Below are 24897 nucleotides of genomic sequence, written 5' to 3'. Positions count from 1 at the left end.
TCCTGAAACTTTCCTCTGACTCAACCAAACAAGAATAGATTCTCCTCAATCTGTCCCTAGCTGCTCATGAGTGTGTTTCCAGCACATTGATACAGCCTGAGTCCCTGCTATGTTTCCTAATGTTTTTGGTATCATATCCGGCATGCATCCTGTCCGTCAGCAGAGTGGCAGCTCTCTCTCTCTGTCTCTCTGGTCTTTTCTGGATGTTGTGCTCTTGCGTGATACAGGAAGGAAACTGTTCTGCAGGTCTGGTTGACATGAGTGAGTTAGGAAAGCAGATAAAGGTAATTGGGATGTTTGTAATTATATTTGGCTCGGTTCTTTCTGCTACCGGAGGGGCACAGACACAGATAACATTTCTATGGACAGGTACCGTATATTATTTTGTGTTTAATTCAACCAGCTAAATCCCACTGTGGTTAGAAACGTCTTTTGCGAGCGATACCTGAACAACACAATGCAGACACAATAATAGAAACACAGGCAACAGATAAAACAATACATAAAATAGGTAGTAAAACTGAAATATAGCTGATGGTAGGCTGAACAGATCAGGGAGTCATGTACCAGAGTGTTCACTACACTGGTTTTAAATTCTGCCAACAATATCTGTCTACAAATAGAATACATTTATCAGACCAAATACCTTGACATTTGTAACCAGGACATTCTGTTGTCTTCCCCTATAGCTTTAACAATGACCACAATATCTACAGGCCTCCTTTTAGGACTGTGACTATAAAAGTGACTGTAAAATAACAGGGACAAATGGTTTTCACACTGTTTCCCTGTTTTTAGTGCAGCAGTAAGCTATAACATTACCATACACTATTTTTAAACATATTATAAGTCTGTTATATTCTTACAATAGCTCTATTGTTTTACAGTACACTGTTTTCCAATCATATCTCCATGGTTTCCTCTCCTCCTCCATCTACACATTGGGTATGAAAAGAGGATACACCCTGTTCTCATAAAACTGGCTTGTGTTGGCGTACTTTGCTGCGTTAGTGTTAGTATGTGGTTTATTCAAAATTAAAGTCCTGTTGGTGTTTTTTATATTTTAGCCTACGAAGTTCTGCTGACATCACCCACTGTCCTAGTTTCCCTGACATCTCTGGTTTCATTGAAACAAACCAGACGACAGGATCTGTTCGACTTCTCTCCGCTCTCAATAGAATTTGTGCTGATACACGAGGAATACTCTCCTCAAATCCGACTTTCATCATGTGTCTCTCCGTCTTTTCCCTCTCCATCTTCCTCGTTGCTGCCAGTCCTTCATCAATCATTACTCCTCCTCCTCCTCCTCGCTGACAGCTGGGAGTGCTTTGTGTGACAGCTAAACTGTGTGGTGTGCAGGTGGCTGCTGATAAATGTAGCTCCTCTTTTCTTGGAGTCATATGATGTCCTAAATATATAGACACATGACCTATAGAGGAAAAAGATGAGAACACCAACTGTTTCTGACATGCATAAAATGAATTTTGTACGACACCTGTATCACAACTGCAAGCTCTATCATATAAGTGTATTGCTTTCCTGAGGGGATCATAATTGTCGAATTTAATGGAAGTGGGCCGTGGAAATGCACACAATGCTGCCATGAGGAAAGGAAAAAGTACACAAGTTTCCTCTGTCGCTCTCTACTTTTCCTCACCAACCATCCTTTGTCTCTCTCTCGGTCCATCTCTTCCTCTGCAGGTTCTCTGTTTTCCTGAGATAAACCTGCCAGCTTCCACCCCACTTAGTCCCTCTGCTCCTATTACAAGCTGCCAAACAGAGAAAATCACACATAGTTACTGGCAGACTTGCTGACATCTGCAGGGGGAGCTCCGTCTGGAGGTCTGCAGAGAGTAAAGAGGTCAAGGTTTTTCCTCTGACCATGACTTGTCCTACTTCTGCTGCTTAACCCCAACACCTGTTGACCACAGGACTCTGTCTATAAGAATAATCATTTGGCCTTCTAATTCTTCCTTATGGGATGTTTAATCGACAGGGGAGCCGGGCAACAAAATACAGCCAGAAAGCAAATTTTGCAGTGTTGCTTCACAACAATATTTAATTTCAAGTGGTAAAAAGCAAGCTTAAAATACAATCCAGATTCTGCAATGTTGCAATTTATTTTGGTTAAGGGATTTGGTGTTGATGCAGGGAGCAGGGAGGGACTCTGACTCAGCTTGAAAAGACAGACAGACCTAGAGAGAGAGAGAGTGGACTGAAATATAAATATGTGTTTTTTATATATAGGTATATATATACCCATGTCCTACATACATACAGAATCATTTACTATAGTATACTACAACTACTACTGTATTTATTTTAATACAAACTTTCCCTCTGTTTAAATTTGATTTCTTTATCTTTCTATTTGTGTAGCTAAAACTGTGTGTCATTGTGCACTCCTCTATTGTTAATTAATGTCAATAAAGCTGAAACTTGACAGATTTTAAAGCTCAAATATTCCCAAACATATCAAGAAATTAATTGGGAAGACTATTTATAAAATAGGTTGAGAATCAACATACTTAAGTGAGTCTTCATAGCTGCTGCAGCCACATGCGACAGTTCCGGGATAATGCTAAAACCTACTGTAACAGTACAAGTTAGCAAACTGCCCCAGTTATATCAGTTATACAGCAATATCTGAACAATATCTATCTTACAGTAATATACAACACAAGCCATAATAAGCTACTGCCTACACCAAATCAAGTAAAAATGACAGTAGGTTATTTTTACTTCCATATGTTTCAGTTCTTTTAAGCAACTGAAGCAGTTTTCTTTTCCCTCCATCCCTTTCTTTTCGCCGTAGCTTTCCCTGTGCCCCGATAACTCACCCTCTCTTTCCTCATAATGCCCCTATTTCCCCACTCTGTTTGACTTTTGACATATTACCTCCACTGAAGCATTACTCACCCAACGTCCACAGCACCCCCCACCTCTGTCCCACCCTCCTCCACCTCCCTCCTCCTTCCCTTGTGCTGAGTTTATAAGCCAGCACCCGCAACAGTTGGCTCAGTGTGAAGAACTTTAAATATAGTGAAGGGGGGGAGCAGCTGAAAAACGTTCATGATATTTTGAAAAAGCAACACATTCAGAGCTTCATCATGCATGTGTTCAGGATCTGGCGTGTGCTGTGTGTGCTTGGCTTGGTGGGTGCATCCTTGTGTGTGAATGAGCTTGAGTATGAAGGGAACTACGCAGACAATTATGACAACGAGATCTCTCTGGACCAGCAGGAGGGTGAGTTATGTTTATTGGTCCTTTCGTCTCTTTTTATTCCCTGCTTGCGTGAACAGATGGCTCTTTGTGAAGAATTTGTCCTCAGCTGAAATGCTCAATTTCAATAAGCCAATAAAATACATCTTATTTGCGTTGATTAAGAATACATCCTCACACTTTGATTTATTCGTTTTGAAGGGTAAGCAAAGGTGTCCCGCAGGGGTCTATTCTTGGTCCACTTCTGTTAACTATACATACAAAAAAAAGAAAAACAGCTCTACAAGTTAACGTAAATATAATTTTATACAGATCATAGAAGGGACTTGCTTTGTACATTTCTTCTGTAAAACCCTCGACTGAAGATACATACGGTACATATGCTCTCTCTGATCACATCAAAATGGATTAAATACAATGTGAGCTCACAGGTCACTTTAACTTTAGCTGTAACGCAAGTTCAAGCAAAGCTATGGGTTTTAAATACTACTCAGTGAGATGAATAACAACACGTTTTGAAATTAAAATCTTTTAAATTAAAAAAAAAATTAAAACACTATAGTCAAGTAAATTGGATGCTGCATGTAACTGTTTTCTTTAACGTGGAACCACTGTATTGTATAAGTAAACTTTAGGTAGTAACTTGCAGTTTGCCATAAGCAAAGGGCAAACACATTGTTATTTTTTTATTGCACTATTGTAACTGTGAATTGCGTTACACCATAATTACTTCATCGGTCTGCCAGGAAATAAGCATTTTCCCATCTTTATTTTTGTTTCCCTTTACTTTATCCTTCGGTACCCATTATTTACTCATAATTGCACAACTATGGGAGTACATAACTGATGCATCCCTCTGGTTGTTGTCTACAGGAGAAACTCCAACCACACCATGCCAGGCTGCAGATGTCTCCCGCTGGGACAAGCTTTTCATCACTCTGGAGGACTCCCACATGAGGCAGAAAATGCTGCTGGAGTCTCTGGAGCAATGTTGCGGAGGAATGGTCTCTCTCAGGACACAGGTGGACAAGCTGGCCGAGGTGACATGTCAGCAGTGTCTACCCAGCCTGGAGTCAGCTTGCGGGGCGCGAGCCGAGCAGGTGAATGCCAGACTGCAACGAGGCTTGCTGGAGCTCCGGGAGGAGGACGCAGAGAGGGAGAGAAGGTTGAACGCTACGTTGCACCAGCTTCTGCACAGTGGCCACGAGGCGAACGCCCGGCTGAAGCGGCTGGAGGAAGGTAGAGGCCACAGAGCGGTGCCTTCTGGAGCAACAGGCAGTGGGATGGGGCGCCTACCAACACCGAGACCCGGGGGTTTAGGGGCAGCATTTGGCCTGGGAATGAAGCCATTCACATCTGGCCCGGAGACGCAGGAAGTTACTTCACCGCTGGACATGGCCACAATGGAAAAGACCCTGGTTTCTGTAACAACAGAGCTGCAGAAGGTTCACCTGCAGCTGAGCAGACTGATGGAGCAGGCAGGAAGGACAAAAAAGTAATATAAGATGGACCGGGGACTGTGATAATGATTTTGCACACACTCGGTTTCTTTTTTTATTTGTGAGCATGTTTTTGTCTGGTGACAATGAATTTAAATGTACCATAAATGTTGTGGCTTCACTGTAATGAATAAAAACTAATTAATCGACCTAATCAGCCTCATGGAATGGTTTCCTCCCTCCTCCCACACAGTGATCAACTCATTTTCAGACGTTCACACCCGTGCCCACTCTTTCATTCGTCAGTGCATGTGTTTTACCCTTACACCACTACCTCAGTGTTTGTGTAGTTGTGGTGGTGTCTGCAGATACCGACAGCCACAAGGAAGTGTCTCAGATGTTTTGGATTGTGTTCAGTTCTGGGCAGGTCTCTCCCTCTCATTAGCTGCTTTTAAGAGTCTGGATGCAAAGAGGCCACAACTCACGATGCTCAATGTGTTTATGATGAATGAAACCCTGCCAGAGCTATTACACTGCCGCCAACCCGTCCCTCCTGCAACCGCACAAGCACACACACACACACACACACATGTTCATTGTTATGAACCACACAATGGAGGTACTTTCTGTGTAATTTGCTGTTTTTTTGTGATGGTCTTTAGTCCCAGAACACCTCTTTATTTATTTTTGAAAGTATTTAAAAATGTGTTGTTTAACAAATCTAGAGAGAAAAATTGGGTGAATGAGATAGCAGGAAGAGGGAGAAACAGAGAAAGGTGAAAACTGAAGAAGAAGAAGTATTCAGATCCTTAACTTAAGTAAAAGCAGAAGTAAAAATGCTCCATTACAAGTATATGAGCTAAAGTTATCTTAGGTTTTTAAAAATCATCCGGCAGAGAAACTAGTAACTATAGCTGTCAAATAAATGTAAATGTCTAAAATGTAGTCGAGTATATTAAGACACATACAATACAGTACAAGTACCTACAGATTGTGTTTGACTAAATGTAAAAAGTTACATTCCACCACTAGGAAATAAAATAGCAACAAATAACATTTGAACCAAATGTGATTTTAATTAGGCTAGCCTTCTGACATCACATGGTTTTTCTCTAAGGAAAGGCCTTCAACCATGGCATGAATGGATACTTGTGCCCATGCCTCTGTGTGTGTGTGTGTGTGTGTGTGTGTGTCTTTCCTCAAATGTGCAGCTGGGTGGAGGATTGCAGGCAAGACTTCCTACTAAATCAGTTCCATTAGCTTCGTCATGTCATCTCATGTTGGCGCTTCATTCATTTTTTTAACACAGATACAAAAAAAGAGAAAAGCAAAGCAGGAGGCTAACGATGAGGAAAATAGAGGAGGAGAGGCCCAGAAAAGATTAGTGACGGTGCTTATGTGTCTGACATTTAGGACACAAAAGAACAGTGTCAGAATCAGCCAGCTAGCCAGACACACACACAGCACAATACCCAGCGACCAGCAGCCCCGCTTTCTACCCCGGCTTCCTTCTCTCGTTTCATCATCTGCCATCACTCTGCTTTCTCTCTTGCGTCTTATCTGTATGCCAATCCCATCATCTTCTCTCGCTCTACCAGCATTTATCTTCCTCCCATTGTGTCTCGCTCCTCTCTCGTGCCTCCCATCTCTTGTTTTCTCGCTTGTTCGCCAGCAGCCAAATAGATGGCATCAATCCTTGGCAAACCTTCAGCTGGCTGGTAAAAGTGACTGACATGACACTCCTGTGAAATGTAGCCAATACATTCTCTCTCTCTCTCTCTCTCTCTCACACACACACACACAATGAAGGAGATGAGATCCTAATTAGAAGTGGCTTCAGGAATGCATTGTGGTCAACAGAGAGATTTTAATGTCACATCACATAGTCACTTGAACAGACAACACAATATTGGCACTTTCTCAAAAGCAGAGAAGACAATACAAAATCGATAAAGCTCCAATAAACATTTAGCAGTCTCTTATGTACACCGGAACCAATCTCATCAAGGAGGGAGTCAGGGGGAGACAAGGAGGAGGTGTGAAGAGATGCCTATTTGATAGGTGAGTCCAGAATCTCCTCATACTCTTCCCTTTGGCGCCGCCCTCCCCCACGGGCTGGTAGCAGCTTTATCGCCACCAACCAACCGACGCTCAGTATGACCATCACGTTCCCGACGACCTCCGGCGCGGTGGGAGCCAACGGCAGCACCGCCAGATGCAGCAGCATGGCAACGGGTACCTCCAGGCTCTGAGAGGCGGAGACCAGAGCAGGGTGGAGTCGGGTGAGGGCGTGCGTCATCCCCAGAAAGGCTGCTACCGAGCATGCGACCAGGCCCAGGACCAGACCCCAGGCTGGGGCACTCGAAGGCCAGGACCAGCCCTCCTGGAGCAGAGCCAACGAGGCCGGGGCGAGCAGGCAGCCCGTCCAGCTTACTGTGAACAAAGCTGTGCCCACTCCCACCCTCTCCTTCAGGGAGCGATACCCAACCAGTGCCAACGCCATCCACAGCCCTGCAAGGGCTGAAAGAGACCAACCAAACGCACCCCTCCAGAACGCGACCGGGTCAGTCGGTGAATCGGAGTTGCTCTCGTCTGCTGTGGGAAGTAACACAAGCCCCAAACCGCACAGCCCTGCGGTTATGGTGATCCCATCAGCCAATCCCAGCCTCTCCTCCAGGAGCAGGAAGGCCAGGGTCGCTGACAGCGCCGTGGTCGCCAGGCGCCAGGTCGTCGTGGCGTTTCCGGGAGAGACGAAGGTTAAGGAGGCGTAGGCGCAGCAGAGGGAGAGAGAGTAGGCGACGCCGTAGCAGAGCAGACGTAGACGGTAGCCCGCCGGTCCGAAAGGGTTCTCCCCCCTGTGCAGCGGTACGGCCACAGAAAGGAGCTGGACGGCGGACCGAACCAAGAGCAGAAACAGGGGGCCCAGGCTGAAGCGTTCAGAGGCCAGGCGGGTCAAAACAATCAAACAGCCGTGCGCCAGCGCCGCACCTAGCAGCCCGACCCAGGTGAGCCGAGACGCAGACACAGACGCCTCCCCGAAACTGGCCAGCTGTTCCCCTACTCCTTTCCCAGCCCCCTTGGCTGCTCGGGCTCCCCCCTCGCTGCCATCTCCTCCCGCGACAGCCTGAGGTTTGCTAGTCGTGTCTTTGTCTTTGGACCCAAACAGAGTCAGAGGCCACTTCCTGCCCTCCGTCAGCTGTTTCTTGTCTGACGTCTCCTCCAGGAAGGAGCCAAAGTCCTCAAAAGACGGAGCGTCATCGTAGCCCTCGTCCCCCGGCTGGGGGAAGTGTGTGTGTACTCCAGGTTGAGGGGAGTAGGGGGTGTGCGTGGCGTATTTGGCCGTGACGGTGTGAGGGTGGATCTTTACCCTCTTCTTCGAGCTGCTCAGGAGGTGAGTGGACTCCATTTTAAAACTTCAATGACGACAGACACCTGCGAGGGAAAGGACACTTTAGAACCACACACAAGATACAACGCACACGCTGCTGCAAATCCTCTCTCTGCCTTCTCCCTCACGCTGTCCCTCTCTAGGATACCGCTTCATATCTCATGTATCTTTAATATCCAGGATAATAATAGCAGTGACACATCTTCCCATGTGTGCCCCTCGTGTTTGGCAGGGAATGAACGTAAGCTCTGCCCGTCTGAGCAATCACCACTTTAATTGTTTTAGGTTGGTTTTTTTTCACGAGAGTTCACATTGAGTTCATATTAGCAGAATCATAAAGCACCATAATGGCAGATTAACAACTCTATGATTGCGTCTTTTAGACTTCTGGGTTAACATGACTTTCAAGGGGTTTTAGAGATCACTGGCAATGACAGTTACGTAAGCAAGCGCTTCCTGCCTCATTCGTCTCTCTCGGCCTCTAACAATTTCTTTCTCCCTCTGTCTCTTCCTCTTCACCTCCCTCACATTATACAATCAAGCAGGCACAATAGGAGACATAGAAGTACTGTTCACATTCTCAGTCTGTCAAAACATTAGATATGTCAGCTTTTGAATAAAAAGCAGGTATATGAATCCCACATCTTATGTCTAATTGAATACCTCCCTCTCAACCATCTCCCTCCCCTCCTCATTTCATTCCTCCATCTCGTTAATTTTAAGGTCCTGCTCCCCGGATGACTAACTTACGAACCGCTGTAGTAATAGCTCTCTGCAGCAGAACTCTATGACCATGCAGGTGCTGCACGGCACACACCCACTGCTGCATTCAGGTTGTAAAACACTCAGCAGTCCAGCGGTTTCTCCGGGAAACGGGGAATACTTTCACCACAACATGATGTTTACTCTTTTTAAGACAAGTGGAGCATCGTGCTCAGTTATTTCCCCTGGAGTTGCACAGTATTACTCAACAGTAATGTGGCTAAACACAGCAAGTGAACCACATCTTCACTTGACTTCTTGAAATACAGTACCCACATACTTTAATTACAAAATGTGTAGTTTAAAAGTCTACAGTCACGCTAGCGGCTCTGCGAGGCTGCACTTATGGCACAGCGGTGCTTCGAGCTAAACTCTAATGTCAGCATGCGAACACGCTGATTTTTAGCAGGTATATATTTGACTACTGTTTACTTTAACATTTGAGCATGCTCGAATGAGCTAATTAACACTAAATACAAAGTGCAGCAGAGGCAGGTATTCGTTTACAAACCAAAGTCTTGAACAAATGATGGCGCGAGGTGAAAAGTTAAAGAGATTGTGATTACAATGTGTCCTGAGGGGGCCATGAATAAATGTGTACCACATTTCTCAACAACCCAATAGTTGTTGAGACACACATTTAAAACCATAAATGTCAACCTCTTTGTCACGCTAGAGGAAAAGTCAGGGCATCATTAAAGTCTTTTCAAATCTGTACCAAAGGTTGTGCCAATCCATCTGATAGATTGAACCAGTGATGAAGTGAGTGACCGATAGCCACTGCGGTGCCTATAGAGCCAAGCCGCTTGCAATAAATCACAACGACGGAGCAAATAACTCAAAAGAGAAATATTAATAGGGCCACAAGGATAACATATTTGATCACAGTATAAGACATTTCATATGCAATATCGATTTGTATCATCATTTTCCGGAAAATCAAACCAGCAGTTTTGGCAGCTCACTGCTGTTTGTCACGCCGCTGCAGTCCTTTTGATTTGGTAGCAGCAGAGGGAGGCTCTGGATTTGTGGCTGGCTACGTGGCCTTGAGAGTATTCCCACGAATCAACCTGAATTGTTACAAATTACAACAGCTGCAAGGCTCACGCTGTGAGTGCAGTTCATAGAGAACAGCTCATGAAGTATTTAATTCAAAATATGACATATACCTTTCTTTGAAAATCTAAGTTTTGAGGAAATTGTACTACTATAGCCTACTGAATTCCTTCTCAAATCAACATGACTTGCACTAAAATGATGTGTTAAATGAAACGTTAGTCGTGATTTCACAACCTCACGGCTCTCTGAGTGAAGTAAAAAATAAACCGCAGGCATGAGGTTGCGCCGATGACATTTGAGAAGATCTAGGCAATTACTACCACCAAAGGTTATATGGAACCTGATCTTCCGTTCTGTGAAAACACAAAGAGCATAAAGAGATCAGGATGTCCCACTCTGACTGTTCTCTTCTCAGTCTGTAGTATTTACTGATCTTAATGATGCAGCCTGCCTCTGCAATGCTGCTGCTGCTGCTTCCACTGCTGCTGCTCTCGAAAGCTTGTTTCACACCAAACACAACCCTAAAATGAGCTACTAGCACATCATCGTATACCTGCACAATGTGAGGAGGCTCTTTCCTCCTGGTGTATTCACATGCATGTTCTATATTTTATTTCAAAAGCAAAAACATCTTTGATATGGACTATGAGCAGCCAAACACTTTATGAATGGTAGCCTACTCCTATAATGTTGATTATTAACTGTATGACTGTATACATACTTATGTATAAACATGTGTGTTCTTTACGTTCTTTAAGGGTAATTGCATTTTGTTATGTAAATCCATGTGTAGCCTATATGTGTCTCTGTGTATTTAAGTGAGTGTCTGTATTTGAAGAGGAGGCAGATGTTATTAAGGTTTCAAGGTTATCAAGGTTCCTCGGTGATGCGCCGGAGGGTTGACACAAACACACAAACACACGCACACACACACGCACGCGCGAAACGGCAGGGGTTGTGCCGCACGTGTTGTCGCGTTTGAATCCGATTCAATTGCCGTTTTACATCATAAAGCGTAATTTATCTGCTGGTTATCTGCGGGGATGACGTTTCGATTCCCGCCCCTGGCACACGGCGAGGGTTTGTTTGGCGTCCAACATACAGCATGCGTGCACCACCTGTATGTACGTATGTTTGTATGATGCTGTTGCCTTCAATGACAGCCCGAACGGTGACCCATGACGAATTCTTGAATGGAGAGAAGTGCGCGCACACTCTGCGCCCGCAGATTGCCAAACGGCAGCTCAATCAATGAACCCCGGCTGAGTCCTAAGACGGCTTCCTAATTAGTGACCTGCTGTAATTTCGTGGTATTGCATAATGTGGTGCAATCAATAAACCAACGGGTGGGTTATTTATAGCTTATAGTTTAGAAAAAAAACACCTCCTCCTCCTCCGCCTCAACTCACCTGCTTTCCCGCAAACAGCGGATCTCGCCGGGGTTGAACTTCACTCTCGGTCAGCCTCAGTCATTTACCGAGCATCTCCAAAGATCCATCACCTCTTGTTGGCCATTTGTTCTTCCCCCGTCTTTTGCTAATATACCCTCTCCTCCGCTTGCTCCTGCGGCAGCCAATAGTCTCCTCAAGGGCAAACGCGACACGCCTCCGCCGCCCAGCCAGACCCTGCGGTCACCTCACTTTACTCTCTGCGGGAGGACAATGTGTGGTTTATGGCGACCTGCCGCCCGTCCATCACGCTCTGGGCATTGATACAGATGCTCCTCCTCAGACTGCCCATAAGAGAGAGAGAGAGAGAGAGAGAGAGAGAGAGAGAGAGAGAGAGAGAGAGAGAGAGAGAGAGAGAGAGAGAGAGAATCATAACGTCTGAGCATGCGTGACATCCACTGAACACCAGCACTGTATCACCCTGATCATTGTATGTTATCTGTCACCCCGTGTGTGTGTGTGTGTGTGTGTGTGTGTGTGTGAGTGTTTCCCCGTATCCTTTCTATTGTAAGAATAGAAATATAGTTTTTTCTTCCGTCTCCTATTCTTCTTTTTTGGCATCCTACCCTGGTGCTCTTAGACACTCAGGGCCACCAACTGGGACCACCAAAAGACCCAGTTTCAATTGTTTTGTTTTCTTAGTTTGGGAATATGCCCGTATCAAACCCGTCAACACCGTCACTATTTAGAGGGACACTTAGCAGATTTTCAACTGGCAATGGATCGATTATGGATGGCATGTGCAAATGAACGATGTTCGGTCTCCCTCCAGCTTGCTGGTGTAATGGTAAATGTCTACTTAGTATATTGTGTAAATGCCTAAGTGCTTGTATTTTGCTCTGAACCCAGTCGATCTTCACCCTTTGTGTTAGCATACATGCTCGAATGTATCTTGCTGTTTGTTTAATGGAAATGTGATATTCTTATGAGTATCTGATATTCTTATAAGTAGAACTGTTTTATATACTTGTTGTGAACATTTTTTAATTGGGGCCTACACTGTGCTCTTATGGTGCATATATTTCTGTATACTGTGTATGTAAATCTTTGATTTATAAGGAGATAACAGGATACACACACCATGCACAGAGAGATGATGATGGTGGTGGGGAAGGTTTGTCAGTACAGGCTCATCTGAGTTTATCCGGCTCAGATTGCCAAAGCAGGTTGTGCAAGGTTCACAACATGTAATAATCAAGACATCAGAATTTTGAAAGAAAGGAAATGCAACATTTGAAATGCAAGAACTACGAAACAACGAAAAATAACAACATCAAAATGAAATCATAGAAAAAAAGGTATAATTAGATCTGCTGAGATGTGTCTACTGCTCCACATTATATTCTGTGCTATTGGTCCATGGCTGTTTTTTCATGGTTTGGAGCCAGGTTCCTTATTTCCAATTACGATAAACGTTAATGCTACAACATTCCATTATATTTAAGACACTAGTGTGATTCCAACTTTGTGGCGACAGTTTAGAGAAGGCTCTTTCCTGTTCAATATGTCTAAATGTTGAAACATGTACAAAGCATGGTCCATATAGAAATGGTCTTTCTGAACACAGCCTTGACTTCAACTCCATCCAACACATTTGGGATGAAGTGGGATGACGACTGCGAGCCAGGCCCCATCGCCGTCGACGTCAATGACCGACCTCGCCGATGCTCTTGAGGCTTAATGGGAGAAAACATCTGCTGCCAGGTTCCACGGTCTTGTGGAAAAGCCTTCACGTAAAATATGTGGCTGTTATAGAGGCATTTGAGTCATAATGATAACGATACTAGTGGTGCGAATGGTGAGCAGAGAGTTAATAAAGAGGAGGCCGATCGGTACAGTTTCTCTCCTCTGTTTGACTCACAAACACTTTCATCTTTTTTTGCAAACTGACAGTAATTGCCTTGACATTCTGCTGACTGGTGTGCTCTGCTCCATCTCAAGCTGTATTAACCTTTGCCGAATGCAGCTGGGTTCTGTTGTTAGGTTGGACTGTTTCATAAGAAGCAGCGGTCCCTGCGGACGCTGTGAGCGTTAAGATGAGAGTCAGAAGACGTCTCTTCCTGTTCACTAATTGACCCAGATATTTGGGTTATGGAAATGAGAAACAGCCAATAAACATCAGCAACCACCTCTCTCGTCTCTGTGTGTAGTACATGTTTTTCTTTTTCTATATCTGGTGCTCGAATGAGAGAGTGGGCAGGTTTCCTTGCCAACCAATTACACATGGTGATTTCTAATTAGCCCTTTACTTTGTGGTGAGGGCATGTCAAAGAAGAAATCCCTGTCGACAGTGTCATTTTTATACTTGCAAACAATTATTGATAATCTTCGCTGGAGACTATTATCTAGCATTGACTATTGCAGTAATTAGGCAACTAGCAGCAAGCAAACACTCGCCTAATTACACATTAAGCAGACATGGCGCAATACGAGCATTCATTTGGATTCATGTTTTCGGCCAGACAACAAATGTATTAATTCCCCTTTCAGCTTTGGTTTGATCTTGTTTTGAGGACTTTTTGGGGAGTCTTTAGCCGCTAAATTCTCCACTATGTTCACCGGCTAGTTGCTAACTTAGTGTGTCTGTCACTTGCTGAGCGGGTATTGTAAAGTCTTTTTAAAATATTTTTTTAATTTTGCCCTAAACACATGCTGAAAACGACTGTTGACAAGAGTGGTGAGACTGAAGCAAGAAAGTAAAGCTGCGGGCCATGAAACCAAAACAAGTGGAGAGAACTGCAGAGTCGGGTGATACTTCTCTGTATGTTTATCACCACAAGCAGCCGTGTCCACGTTACACATAGTTAATGAGCCATCATTAATATGAAAACATTGATGAGTGCAGCTTTTAGTTGCTTCAGTACCACCTGTTTGAGAAACGCCAAGTCTGCACTGCAGCTTGAAAACGTGAGGATTTGATCCTTAATGGAAGAGATTTACTGCAACTCTAAAAGAAAGAAAAAAAAACTCACACAAATGTTAATTAAATGAAGCCGCCCATTTAGAGCCCATTACCAAAGAGCAATGTATTGTCATGCATGCAACAGTGAATTCTGGTTGGAGCAGAAACAACAGGGACTATGGATGTTCATTTTCTGCTCACTCTGGTGCATCTCATTCCGAGGACAGCATTTGTTCTTACTCTCAGGAGCCCTGTTCTCCTTAACATTCACGAACAGCTCTATGTGCATCTGGGATGTCAGACTCTAAACTTGTACTAGTTATTCATTCAACACAACTGTGGTGGTGTTTTTTTTACATAAATTGGAGGTTAAAAATGAGTTCGATATGGACAACTGCATGGAGCACTGATGGAAAAAAACTTAATTTCCTTAATGTGCTGTCCCTGGGGGAAATAATGGCGGCCATGCTCTTCTGATTGATGCATGGGTGGTCGAGAATTGAACTGACTACATTTCTTTCTTTCTCTATCTCACTCATCCATTTGCTTTAGGCTATTCCTCCGAGGACGAGGAGGAATATCTCGTGTTTCCATGGTTACGCCGAATATGAGTACATCGGACCCAGCTATTCAGGGCACTGTTTGAATCCCATCGTCTACTCTGCAAGGCCAGCCTTAGACATCGGTTCATCACAATCCAGACAGAAGTTGCAGCCTCCGGGGAGGAGTTGGTCACTTGCTGTGATAAGAATATGTGAAAAGGCAGCAAAGATGAGCTGACAGCGGGGAGGAAGTGGGGAGACGGGGGGGGGGAGAGAAGAGGGCGGCGATGGAGAGTACGGGAGAGGAAAGAGGTTTTTGATGAATTCAAGCGCATGTGAGAACCGGAGTCAAGAAGCTTACTGTGCCTCCCTCGCTCCATCTCTGGCCAGGATGAAATGAATTATAGAGTATTTGGCAAAGGACAGAGTGGTAGCTGAACTTGGGTTTCTCTTTTTTTTTAATACACTATCTTTCTTCCTCCATCTGCCTCTCAACCACACACTCTCTATTTCTGTTTCTCACTTATGCTCACACGCACACGTTAGCACATGTAGGTTGGGTAGATTCTCTGCCAGTTTCACACTTGTTTAACACAGGAAGGCATCATGAGTCTCCGTCTGTCACCATTCATGGAAACTGACTTTACATTTGAACAGTTTAATTAACCGATTTCTATTAAAAACCAGTAGTCATTCATTGACACATATTCAGCATCAATATTCCTCACACGGACGCAGGGTTATTAAAGAGGTCTGTTTTGGGCGGTGAGTGTTTATGAACTCTAAACAGGATGTCATTATTCAAAGCTTGGTATCCTTGGATGTCTGTTCTCATTACAGCAGGAGCTGATGAGAGCAGAAACAAGTGAAGCGCAACCACAGACGGGGACACATTCATCACCGGGCCTCGGCGGTGCAGGGGAGGAACAAGAGAGTCAAAAATGACACTGTAGAGATGAAGATAGGGATGAAGACGAGGAACCTCCTCGGGAAAATTAGAAGGCTGGGCAGGTGGTGTATGACACACACACTGCAGCAAAATAAAACCTTGGCTAAGTAAACCACCATCTGTGTGTGTGTTCCAGTGAGGGAGGCGGATGTGACGGACGATGACTGGTTCACAAGTTGGGTTGTGATAGACTGTGATTTATTCCCCCCCCCCCCAGCTTATATAGCACTGTACCTCTCATACATTTTGCATTACCACAGCGGTGGAAAGGAGGAAAGAGGAGAGGGGAGGGGAGCGGGGGGACAATAGCAGGAAGCAACATCGGGGGGGGAGAGAGTCAGACATGGGGGTGTCAGAGAGAGATTGCGAGCGAAAAGAAGAATAGAAAAGCCTCGGGTGTGAAAACGCTGCGAGGAAGGTCAGAGGGAATTAAAAATAGAACAGACGTGAAACACCCACGTAAAGCCTCGCTGCCCAAGAGATGAGACGAAGAATAAAACAGACCTTCGTTGCCTAACTCTCAATACGTCAAATGAGTGCGTCAGAAACAAGAAAAGAAACACGGTTTGAAGTGAGCCGTGGGCCCGTGTCTTCCCACCGATTTAGACGTTTGTCACCGCTCTTCTCTTGACTGTTTGAGTGATGACCTGTGATTACCTTTGACAGTCTAAAAGGGTTTGTTTCCGCTGATGCCGCTCGCCATGCAGCCTCTGTTGCCATGGTTACAGCCCCTGGTAAAAAAAGTTTTTCGATGATGACGGATGCTGCGACGCTTGGCCATGTTTGCGTCGTGTGTATGTATGTGCCACAGTTTCTCAAAAGTCAACATTTTCAAAACCGGGGGCAACGGGATCACCGACATGGATCCAGACGTTTTGATGGAAGTCCAACTCAACACGGCACCACGCATAACTTAAAAAAGCAAGGCGTAGTCTCAATGAAAGGCCTCCGTGAGCTTAAATACTGGGCTGGTTTAGGACTAGATTAACCTGGGCAAGTGTCTACACAATGTGTGTGGGAGGTTGAGACCGTTTGTGTTGAAGATTTTGGCTCGAAGGAGGCGTGAAAAGCTTAAAATCCGCTGCAAAACACTGCAATATGATGCAACACCTGCACAGACACACACACTTTAGTCTGAGCAATGTCTGAACATTGCTGCGAAAAAAAGTGTAGAAGACAAGAGGATAAACAGCCTGAATCTCATAAGTGGTGGTACGTAGTGATGATGAGAGAATGTATATACTACTACATTATTTATCTGTTCATGAATTTATGTTTATTCATACAACATCGCTGCTGTGAGTCAATATGGGTTCGTGAGATCATTGACAGACATGAGATCCTACATTTTAGAAAACGTATCAGAAGGTAGAATAACGATAAAGCAAAAGTTGGGCTAAATAGTCAAATATTCTCATAGAGGTACATGTTTTTAGATACAACGTCATTATCTGTCAGAAACAAATGTAAATGAAAATGCCTGTTCAGCAGTGCTGTGAATACAATATTGTAAATAACACTTACGTAAGTGTGAGCAAAATATAACTGCAGAACACAGATGATTCAAAGATGAAGAGATATGTTTCCATCCCATCAGTGACACCAGATCATCCAGTTCTGGCACTGATTTGTTATGTTTTTTTGGACAAAACATAACGCTAATCTCTGCATGCTGCTGTTCTGACCCAGTTTCTTACATCTTTGTGAAATGCTGGTAGTTGAAGGACTGAGTGTAAACAGAACCTTTGCTCTTGCACACTATGTCATTTGTTTTCCGCAGAAGGATATTTGCTCAACACGGCCCTCTAAGTGTTAGAGAAGAAACCGTCTTATTTGTTTTTCCCCCAGCTTTAATAAATCATATAACCTGACAGATAAACTAACAACGCAGCGAGATAGAACAAGCTACTTGTAAGCAGCAGATCACCCACCATGTTGGCAAGCCTCTGACCTGATGAATGGATCTGCAGATAAACACTGAAATCCAGCTTATTGCAGTGTTGTGTTTCTGCAGCTGACCTCTGACCTCTCAAAGAAATAAGAGGAACAAGAGAAAAGTTGTTGTTTTTTAATTGGGATCCACAAAGAACTTGAAGACATTAAAAATGTGAATCATTCCACCGGTTTGGATCTCCAGAGCAGGTTCTCATGTGTGAATATGACTTCTTTTATTCAGGGCCCGAGCTCCGACAACATGGGGCCAGTGAAGGCCCGAATGAAATTGTAAGAATTATTATTATTTTCATTTGGTTTGTCAAAACATATTTGCAAATACGATTTTGTTTGGTACCTGTGGAATGTTTCATCACCCCAAACATGAGAGAATAATAATGTCTGAATGTGTGTGCGTGTGTGTGTTTGTGTGTGTGTGTGTATTTGTGTGTAGGTGTGTGCATGTGTAGGTGTGTGTGCGTGTATGTGTGTGTGTTTGTATTTGTGTATGTATTTGTGTTTGTGTGCGTGTGTAGGTGTGTGCGTCTGTGTATGTGTGTGTTTGTGTGTGTGTGTGTGTGTGTGTGTGTGTGTGTGCGTGTCAGTGTGTATGTGTGTGTGTGAGTGTATGTGTGTTAATAACCCTGAGGGGAGGGTCTGGCTGCAGCTTTTATGGGGAAGACGTGCTGTTGCTATAGCAAACAACAGTGCGTCCATCAGATGAAACACCATGTGGTACATTCATGTGTGTGCGTCAATGCCTTATCTAATGCGTAGCTCTTTTTAAGGTGCACACAAAAGAAATCACTTTGTGTTTTATGCACTCACTCACACACACACACACACACACACACACACACACACACACACACACACACACACACACACACACACACACACAGACAATTACTTTATCTCTGTGTCAGGCAGAGGTAGATAAGAAAAAGAAGGAAGAAACATTAGTGTTCGGATGAAAACATTTAAAGAACTATAAAAAAAATGCTTTTTGACATTTCATAAATGATTAACTGAGGAAAACATCTACACAATAATAGATATTGAAAATGATTGTTGGTAACAGCCCCATGGTTCATACGTGTATATTATATCAGAATCCGATTCATTGGCAAAGTATGTGTACACATTCAAAGATTTTAAGTTGCTCTCAATGTACACAGTTCACAGAACAATTTACAGGACGATAGAAGTGGGATGACGCTAGAGACGAGGATAATAAAGTTGAACAAAATAGGCAAAAATAAAACTATTATGTAGTGAAACAATAGATGTAGGCCTATGTAAAAAGCAATAACTATAGTGACCAACTACATACAATGCTGTGTGTTTCTGTAAATTGTACACAAATACAAATATTGCAAGATAATACATATTCAAATATATCATATCATTGGGGATTTTGTGATGTATTTTAACATGTATTTAAATGCCCTGCTATATAATGTGTGTACACTATTCCAGAATCTAACCGGTAAGTATTTCATGTATTGTTTCTGAGAATCTAAAACCTTTATAGTGCTTTGAATGAATACTTTTTTTTTAGATATGTGTTGTCAAGTGTATAATTGAACTGAGAGAGATGGAGGGAGTCTCTCTCTCTCTCTCTCTCTCTCTCTCTCTGTGCTGCTGTGCGCGTCCCCGTGAGTGTTGTGCTCGCGGGGTCTCGCGGTCCCTCCCTTCCCATGCTCGCCCCCCACTCCCCACCCCCCGAGGCGCGTGTCCGCCCCGGCCCCAGTGTGTCCGCCAGGGGGCAGCTGTGTGTCGGTCTGAGGCTGCGCCGCTCCCGCTGCATCACAGAGAGGAAAATACCACCAGATGGCGGTTTAGGATTGCTGCTCTTCTCTCAAGGCGCGGTACCGCTCGCACGGCCAATTTTCAATAATAAAATACGCACGCTATTAAAACGATAATCGATTTAATATTTCGGGAAGGTGATAATCGATTCGGCGATGTTCGTTAGAGGTGAGTGCCTTGTGTTTTTGCCCTGTTTTTGTGCGGAGGGGAAGGGAGACGGAGCACAGATTAAAGATGGTGGACACAGACAGTGAAGGCTGGTTGGTTGGGGGATGGGCGTTAGCGGCTAACGGGAGAGGGTGAATGTGCTTTCTCTCTCTTCCTCAGTTACACTGTAGCCTAGCGGAGCCATTAGCTTTGCGAAGCTAGCACCCCAAAATTTCGGGCAAGACAACTTGCTTAGAGGGGGGGGGGGCAAGTGGTTGTCGCAAGCGCCCCCCAAATGTCCACCCGGCTCTTGAGTTTGGCTTGTCAACAAATAAAGAGCCATGCGGTGTGACGTGTTTTCTTGCTGTTTTGCGAGGCGAGGATATCGGAGCATCACCTCCTCTGGTTTGCACAGCCGTGTTATGACCGCACGTTACAGCATCGCTCTGCTTACATTTGTCATCAACGCAACAAAAAATATATAATTGCCACGTTGTTGACTTTTGTCATGAACCCCTTTGGCAGTTTGTTTTTTTGCACACTCAAAGAGATGTACAATGAGAAGACATGTCCCTAGTAGCTACTTTTTTTTCTTCTTCTTGTGTCAACATCAGCACCCCCAGCTCCCTCCTTTTGCCTTCAAGTTTTCAGAGTAGTGTAGACTTTTCACACACGGCTATAATGAACGTGTTGCTTTTTCTTCTTCTTTTTTTTTTAGCGACTGACAGCACGCAGATGCTTTTCATGGACTCCGTGCATGTTGAATAACGTTATTATGGCGCTTCTTTCCCCCCTTTCCCGCCCCCCTTCTGTGCGGGAAGCAGGCAACACTGAGCGGGGAAACATGAGTCACATCAGGGGGGATGGGCTCCAGCAGCAGCTCTGCACCTCCCCTCTCACACTGACCTATGTGCGGCTGCCCTGTGCACGCTGGTTGGGGATAGTTGATCGTGGGTCAGGGTGTTGCATAACTGCTTTGTTTACAGTCTGCCATGTGATTTCTTTTTTCATGCAGGCTGTCATGGATTGCTATATGCAGCCCAACTTATCTTCCATTATCACGCAGTGTGTTTCCGCCCCTAACTGCACAATATGCCATATTTCTTTCTTTTTGCAGAAGTTAAGCAATGCATTTTAAAACATTGTGAGAATTGCGTTTAGCATGTTTTGATGCATATGTATAATTAGCTCTTTAGACTTAGTTTTATTCCTGTGGAGCTGTTGACAAATAGCCAAAAGTGTTATCTGCAAATTCAAACATTTGAATTAATAATTTTTTTGAATTAGCAACCATATTGAAATATGAAATAAGCAGAAATGAATACATTTTTTTGCTAAACCAGCAGACAAATACTTAATGAAACAATCATATACACATTTGGTATTTCCATAAACTGCTCATTCGTCAGCGATATTGGCCAAAATAGTGAATACACCCAGAGATGTTGGAGGCAAAGGGATAGCTACTATGATACAAACAGTATGGCTCTCTGATAATTGCCACATTTACATTGTACATTTATATTAAGTCTTACAAGTGGCTCCAGCCCCGTCAATAAGTTGAAGTGATTTTGAGTTTATTTTTAAACTTCCTCTTACACTCCATCCTGTGCAGCAGGGAAACTACTTTTTGTCATGAATAACACAACAGGTCCCGTTTTATTGCTAACTTTCAACCAGTCTTCTCACACATGACATTTATTTGGGCGGCCTTTCTTGATCAGATGTGTATCACCAGAATCCCTTGGTGTGATGCGCATCGTGTCATTTGAGATCTCTCGCTCAGACTGTGGCTCTCGCCCCTCCTTAAGAGTCTCAACAGACCTCATGTTTTGTTGTGTCAGAGTTATATTACAGACATCCACCATTGAGGAACACACACACAGTGTGTGTGGCTCCCACATATAGCTGCGTATAGCTCTGGCTTGTATTGATGAAATGACAATGTGGACCTTACGAATGGCTTCGTCCTTGAAGAAGAAAACCACAGCGTTTTCTAGCAATCCACAGAGTTTTCATTTGATAAATATTCACTCATACACCAGGCCGTCCTTGCCTTGGGAGTCGGCCATACGGTGGCATTTCTTTTCAAAGGTGTCTGATGTGAGGAACATGTCGTGGCATAAACCTTTAGATAACATTGAGGGTTAACAGAAATGATGAATAATCCCTCCTCCTTCCTCTGGTCCTTGAATCGCTTGGCTCTTTGCCTCGGCTCTTCCCTTGATACGCCTATAAAGGACTGAGAATCACATAACGGTTCCTATTGTAGCACATATACTGTAGTTTGTTGTCATTTTAAAGCTAATAATGGGCAGTAAAATGCATCTAATGGGTATGTGTTTTGAGGATAACTGTATTCAGCAGTCTTCTATTAAGAAAAGCAAATGGTTGTCCATATGTTGCAAAGAAAACACACTTTACAAACCCTACAGAAAGCCAGATATTGTCTTAATGTCGTACTTATATTAAACATAAAGGTATAAAACAGTATTGTATCAATGAATTGTGCCTTACAGCAGTTACTAAGCTTCGTATTAGAGCCGTATGCTTCTAATGGTACAGCTCAGGAGATTATGTTGAGTGCTTGACATTTGTCAGAGCCGATTACACGGCGACCTCGATTCAAGATGTTGGCTTTAGAAAGAACCGTAGTTCTTATTCCCATTGTCCTCCAGCCTCTCAGCACAGTCAGAGGAATGTCAAAGAAAAAACAAAAGTTGCTGCCGTCTGTTTACATTTCTGTTTATTCAAATATGAAGCATATAGCTTATCACAAGAGCAGCACTTCTTCTTCATAATTATGTTCATGAGTAATAGGTGCATTTTGACAGACCAGCAGTCTCTGTAATTAATAGGTACGATGGTATAGAATAATATTACACAAGCGTTTGCATTCAACACCTTATTTTCTCGGTGAAGGGACTGTGCTGCAGTAGTGTGATTACTGTGGGAAAGCCCAGAAGCAGCTCATGTCGATATGCAAACACACCTGCTTTCTAAAACAAGAGTTGTCACCCTCGGCACGAGCCTGATTTAAGGCTTTCCTTGTGATGTGGTTTCCGGTTGTGTAATTAGTTGCATTGCTGGTGTCGGATCTGTTTTCTGTCACTTTGTTTTTTGTGGAGGGCAACTCGGGTCAGGTCAGATTGCTGTAAAGCTGAATTTGTTGACTGTTGAGATGAAGTCCAGCAGTAGTTGTTTAAATGAATGTAAGCCTTTGAGTCTGTGCGCCAATAAAGAAGCAGCATCATAGGCTAAATAAACACACACATACAACGTTGTATTGGAAACAGTATACGCAATAAAATCGTTGAAAATTGCACGTTTTGAAAGCTGGACAAATGAAGTTCTTAACACAACTCTTCTCTTCACAGTTTCACGGTGTTACTTGCAGATTAATTGGCAACACGCCCGTTATATTATTTCATCGCAGCCTCGTTACACGGGCATCAGACCGACGTCCCCCTTTGATTCTGACCTTTTTAAATCCATTACTCTGACACAGATAACTCAGGCACCATTAAGCTAGATATTGATCGTTTTGGAAGCGATGCCAAAGTGTGCCGCTCGGGGATAACTTTCATTAACTATGAGAAGTGCACATATGGGGATATGATTTGCTGCAGTATTGTCACTGTTTTGTAATATACAATGCCATTAATTGTTCACACACAATACACAACAGAAGTTGTCAGGGTAGCAGCATATATCATGTTGAACGCGCGTATCAGTAGCGATCACAGGGATTTCCTGCCACACCACAAGAGCTCGTATTGTGAGTGCTCATGCATGCTGGGATGTGCTCTACACACGGGTGGGGCTCACCGTTCACCACACGGCTACAACCACCAGCGGGGTTATAATGCGAAACAAAAATATGACTAAGCAGAGCAAGTTGGAAATCGCAAGGCTGGGAAGTATAAATAGTTGTCAGATAACATAGTAACAGAGGAGTTGCTGTAACGTGGTGACAACCTTAAATACATCTTGTTGAAGTAATGAGGCGTGATGAGACTAGAGGTGCGTCATGTCGTGTGTTTGTTGTGGTTTGTTATCTCTCTCCGTGGTGTTCCTACACGGCTCACTGGGCTCTCGGCTGAGACGGCTGCTTTTACCTGTTGGCTGATGCAGCCAAGTCGCCGACGGGCAGAGTTGTTTTAGTCAAGACTGTAAAAACAATACCGAGGCTTTACTTTACGTCGTACAGACACTACTTTTTCAGCCCACTGCCTACATTAAAAAAACAACATACTGCTACTTTAATTATGAGTCTTACGTCCAGCTCTACTACGTTTATAACGCTGCAAACTTGCATACTAATCCAGTCTGTTTGTAGCTGTTGTGTTTTTGTAAACCCTCACTGTGGCTGACTGGACTCCTCTGGCCTTGAAAATTAGTGTTTAGCCAGTTTACCCTGATCTCGCTGAACAGACGTGGAAAGTAACACTTTAAAGTTTAAAGTCCAACTGAAATGAAATGTCTTTTTGTCTGCTGCAGCTTACACATCTGCTCTCTAAACCCCCCCTTTTTCCTGTGTTCTCCTTTGAGGAAAAGCAAAGACATTCATATTTTATAATGTTTTGGTGTCATGAAAGGCTACATAGCTGATTAGCTGCTCAGCTGCAGCCCATTTAACAGCACATGCGTATCATAAAATGTCCCGTCTGTCCTCTTGGATGCTGGGGGAATATTTGGGGAACTCAAATTCACTTAGCATTTTTGCTAAAAAAGGACACTCGATAAAATAGCTTACAGTAGCTTAGGCTATGCAGCAATTTACCGCAGACAGATGCTGCTCTGGGTCAACCTGTTATTGAAAAGAAATGCTGCAAAGTTGTTATTGCTGCTGGTATGAATAGTTTTGATGCCAAATATCTGCAGCTGAGTAATTCCCAGTTATGTATTGGTCACACCCCAAATGTGTAAAGGCCTTAAGGCTGCATCCTCACTGACACACATTCAAATGAATGGAAGGACTGACGTTTTTGCCGCAATGCCAGATTTTTGCGTGAATGCAGCCTTAAAATACAGTTTTTACATTGTTTTTTGTCTACGCAAAGTCTAGTAGTTGAACTTTTGAAATAATTATTTTTTACATATTCATAGATTATTGATTTTTCCGTTAGAGAGAGAAATTACAAGTTATTTTAAGAAATTTAAAAACCAGTAGTTTAACATTTTCTGGGAAAACCAAATTAGGCAGAAATTATTTTCAAGTATTTTTATGTATTGTAGAACATGTATCCTTAGGTTTGGTTAATGCAGTATTTGTCTTGTGTTTAAGTCTTGGAG

General features: G+C 43.6%; 1 protein-coding gene across 1 annotated transcript; it reads right to left on the bottom strand.

The window, feature by feature from the left end:
* Window positions 1-6711: 6711 nt before the first annotated feature.
* slc35g2a (solute carrier family 35 member G2a) lies at window positions 6712-8160 on the bottom strand (the record flags this gene model as incomplete). Its single annotated transcript, XM_079174900.1, has 1 exon — window positions 6712-8160. Exon 1 carries the CDS (start codon window positions 8065-8067, stop codon window positions 6712-6714), a length of 1356 nt encoding a protein of 451 aa, XP_079031026.1. The 5' UTR covers window positions 8068-8160.
* Between the last annotated feature and the right edge of the window lie 16737 nt (window positions 8161-24897).

Source organism: Pholis gunnellus (genome assembly GCF_910591455.1).
Source record: "Pholis gunnellus genome assembly, chromosome: 15".
Classification (NCBI taxonomy): Eukaryota; Metazoa; Chordata; class Actinopteri; order Perciformes; family Pholidae; genus Pholis; species Pholis gunnellus.
This window is presented reverse-complemented; position numbering and strand designations above follow the sequence as displayed.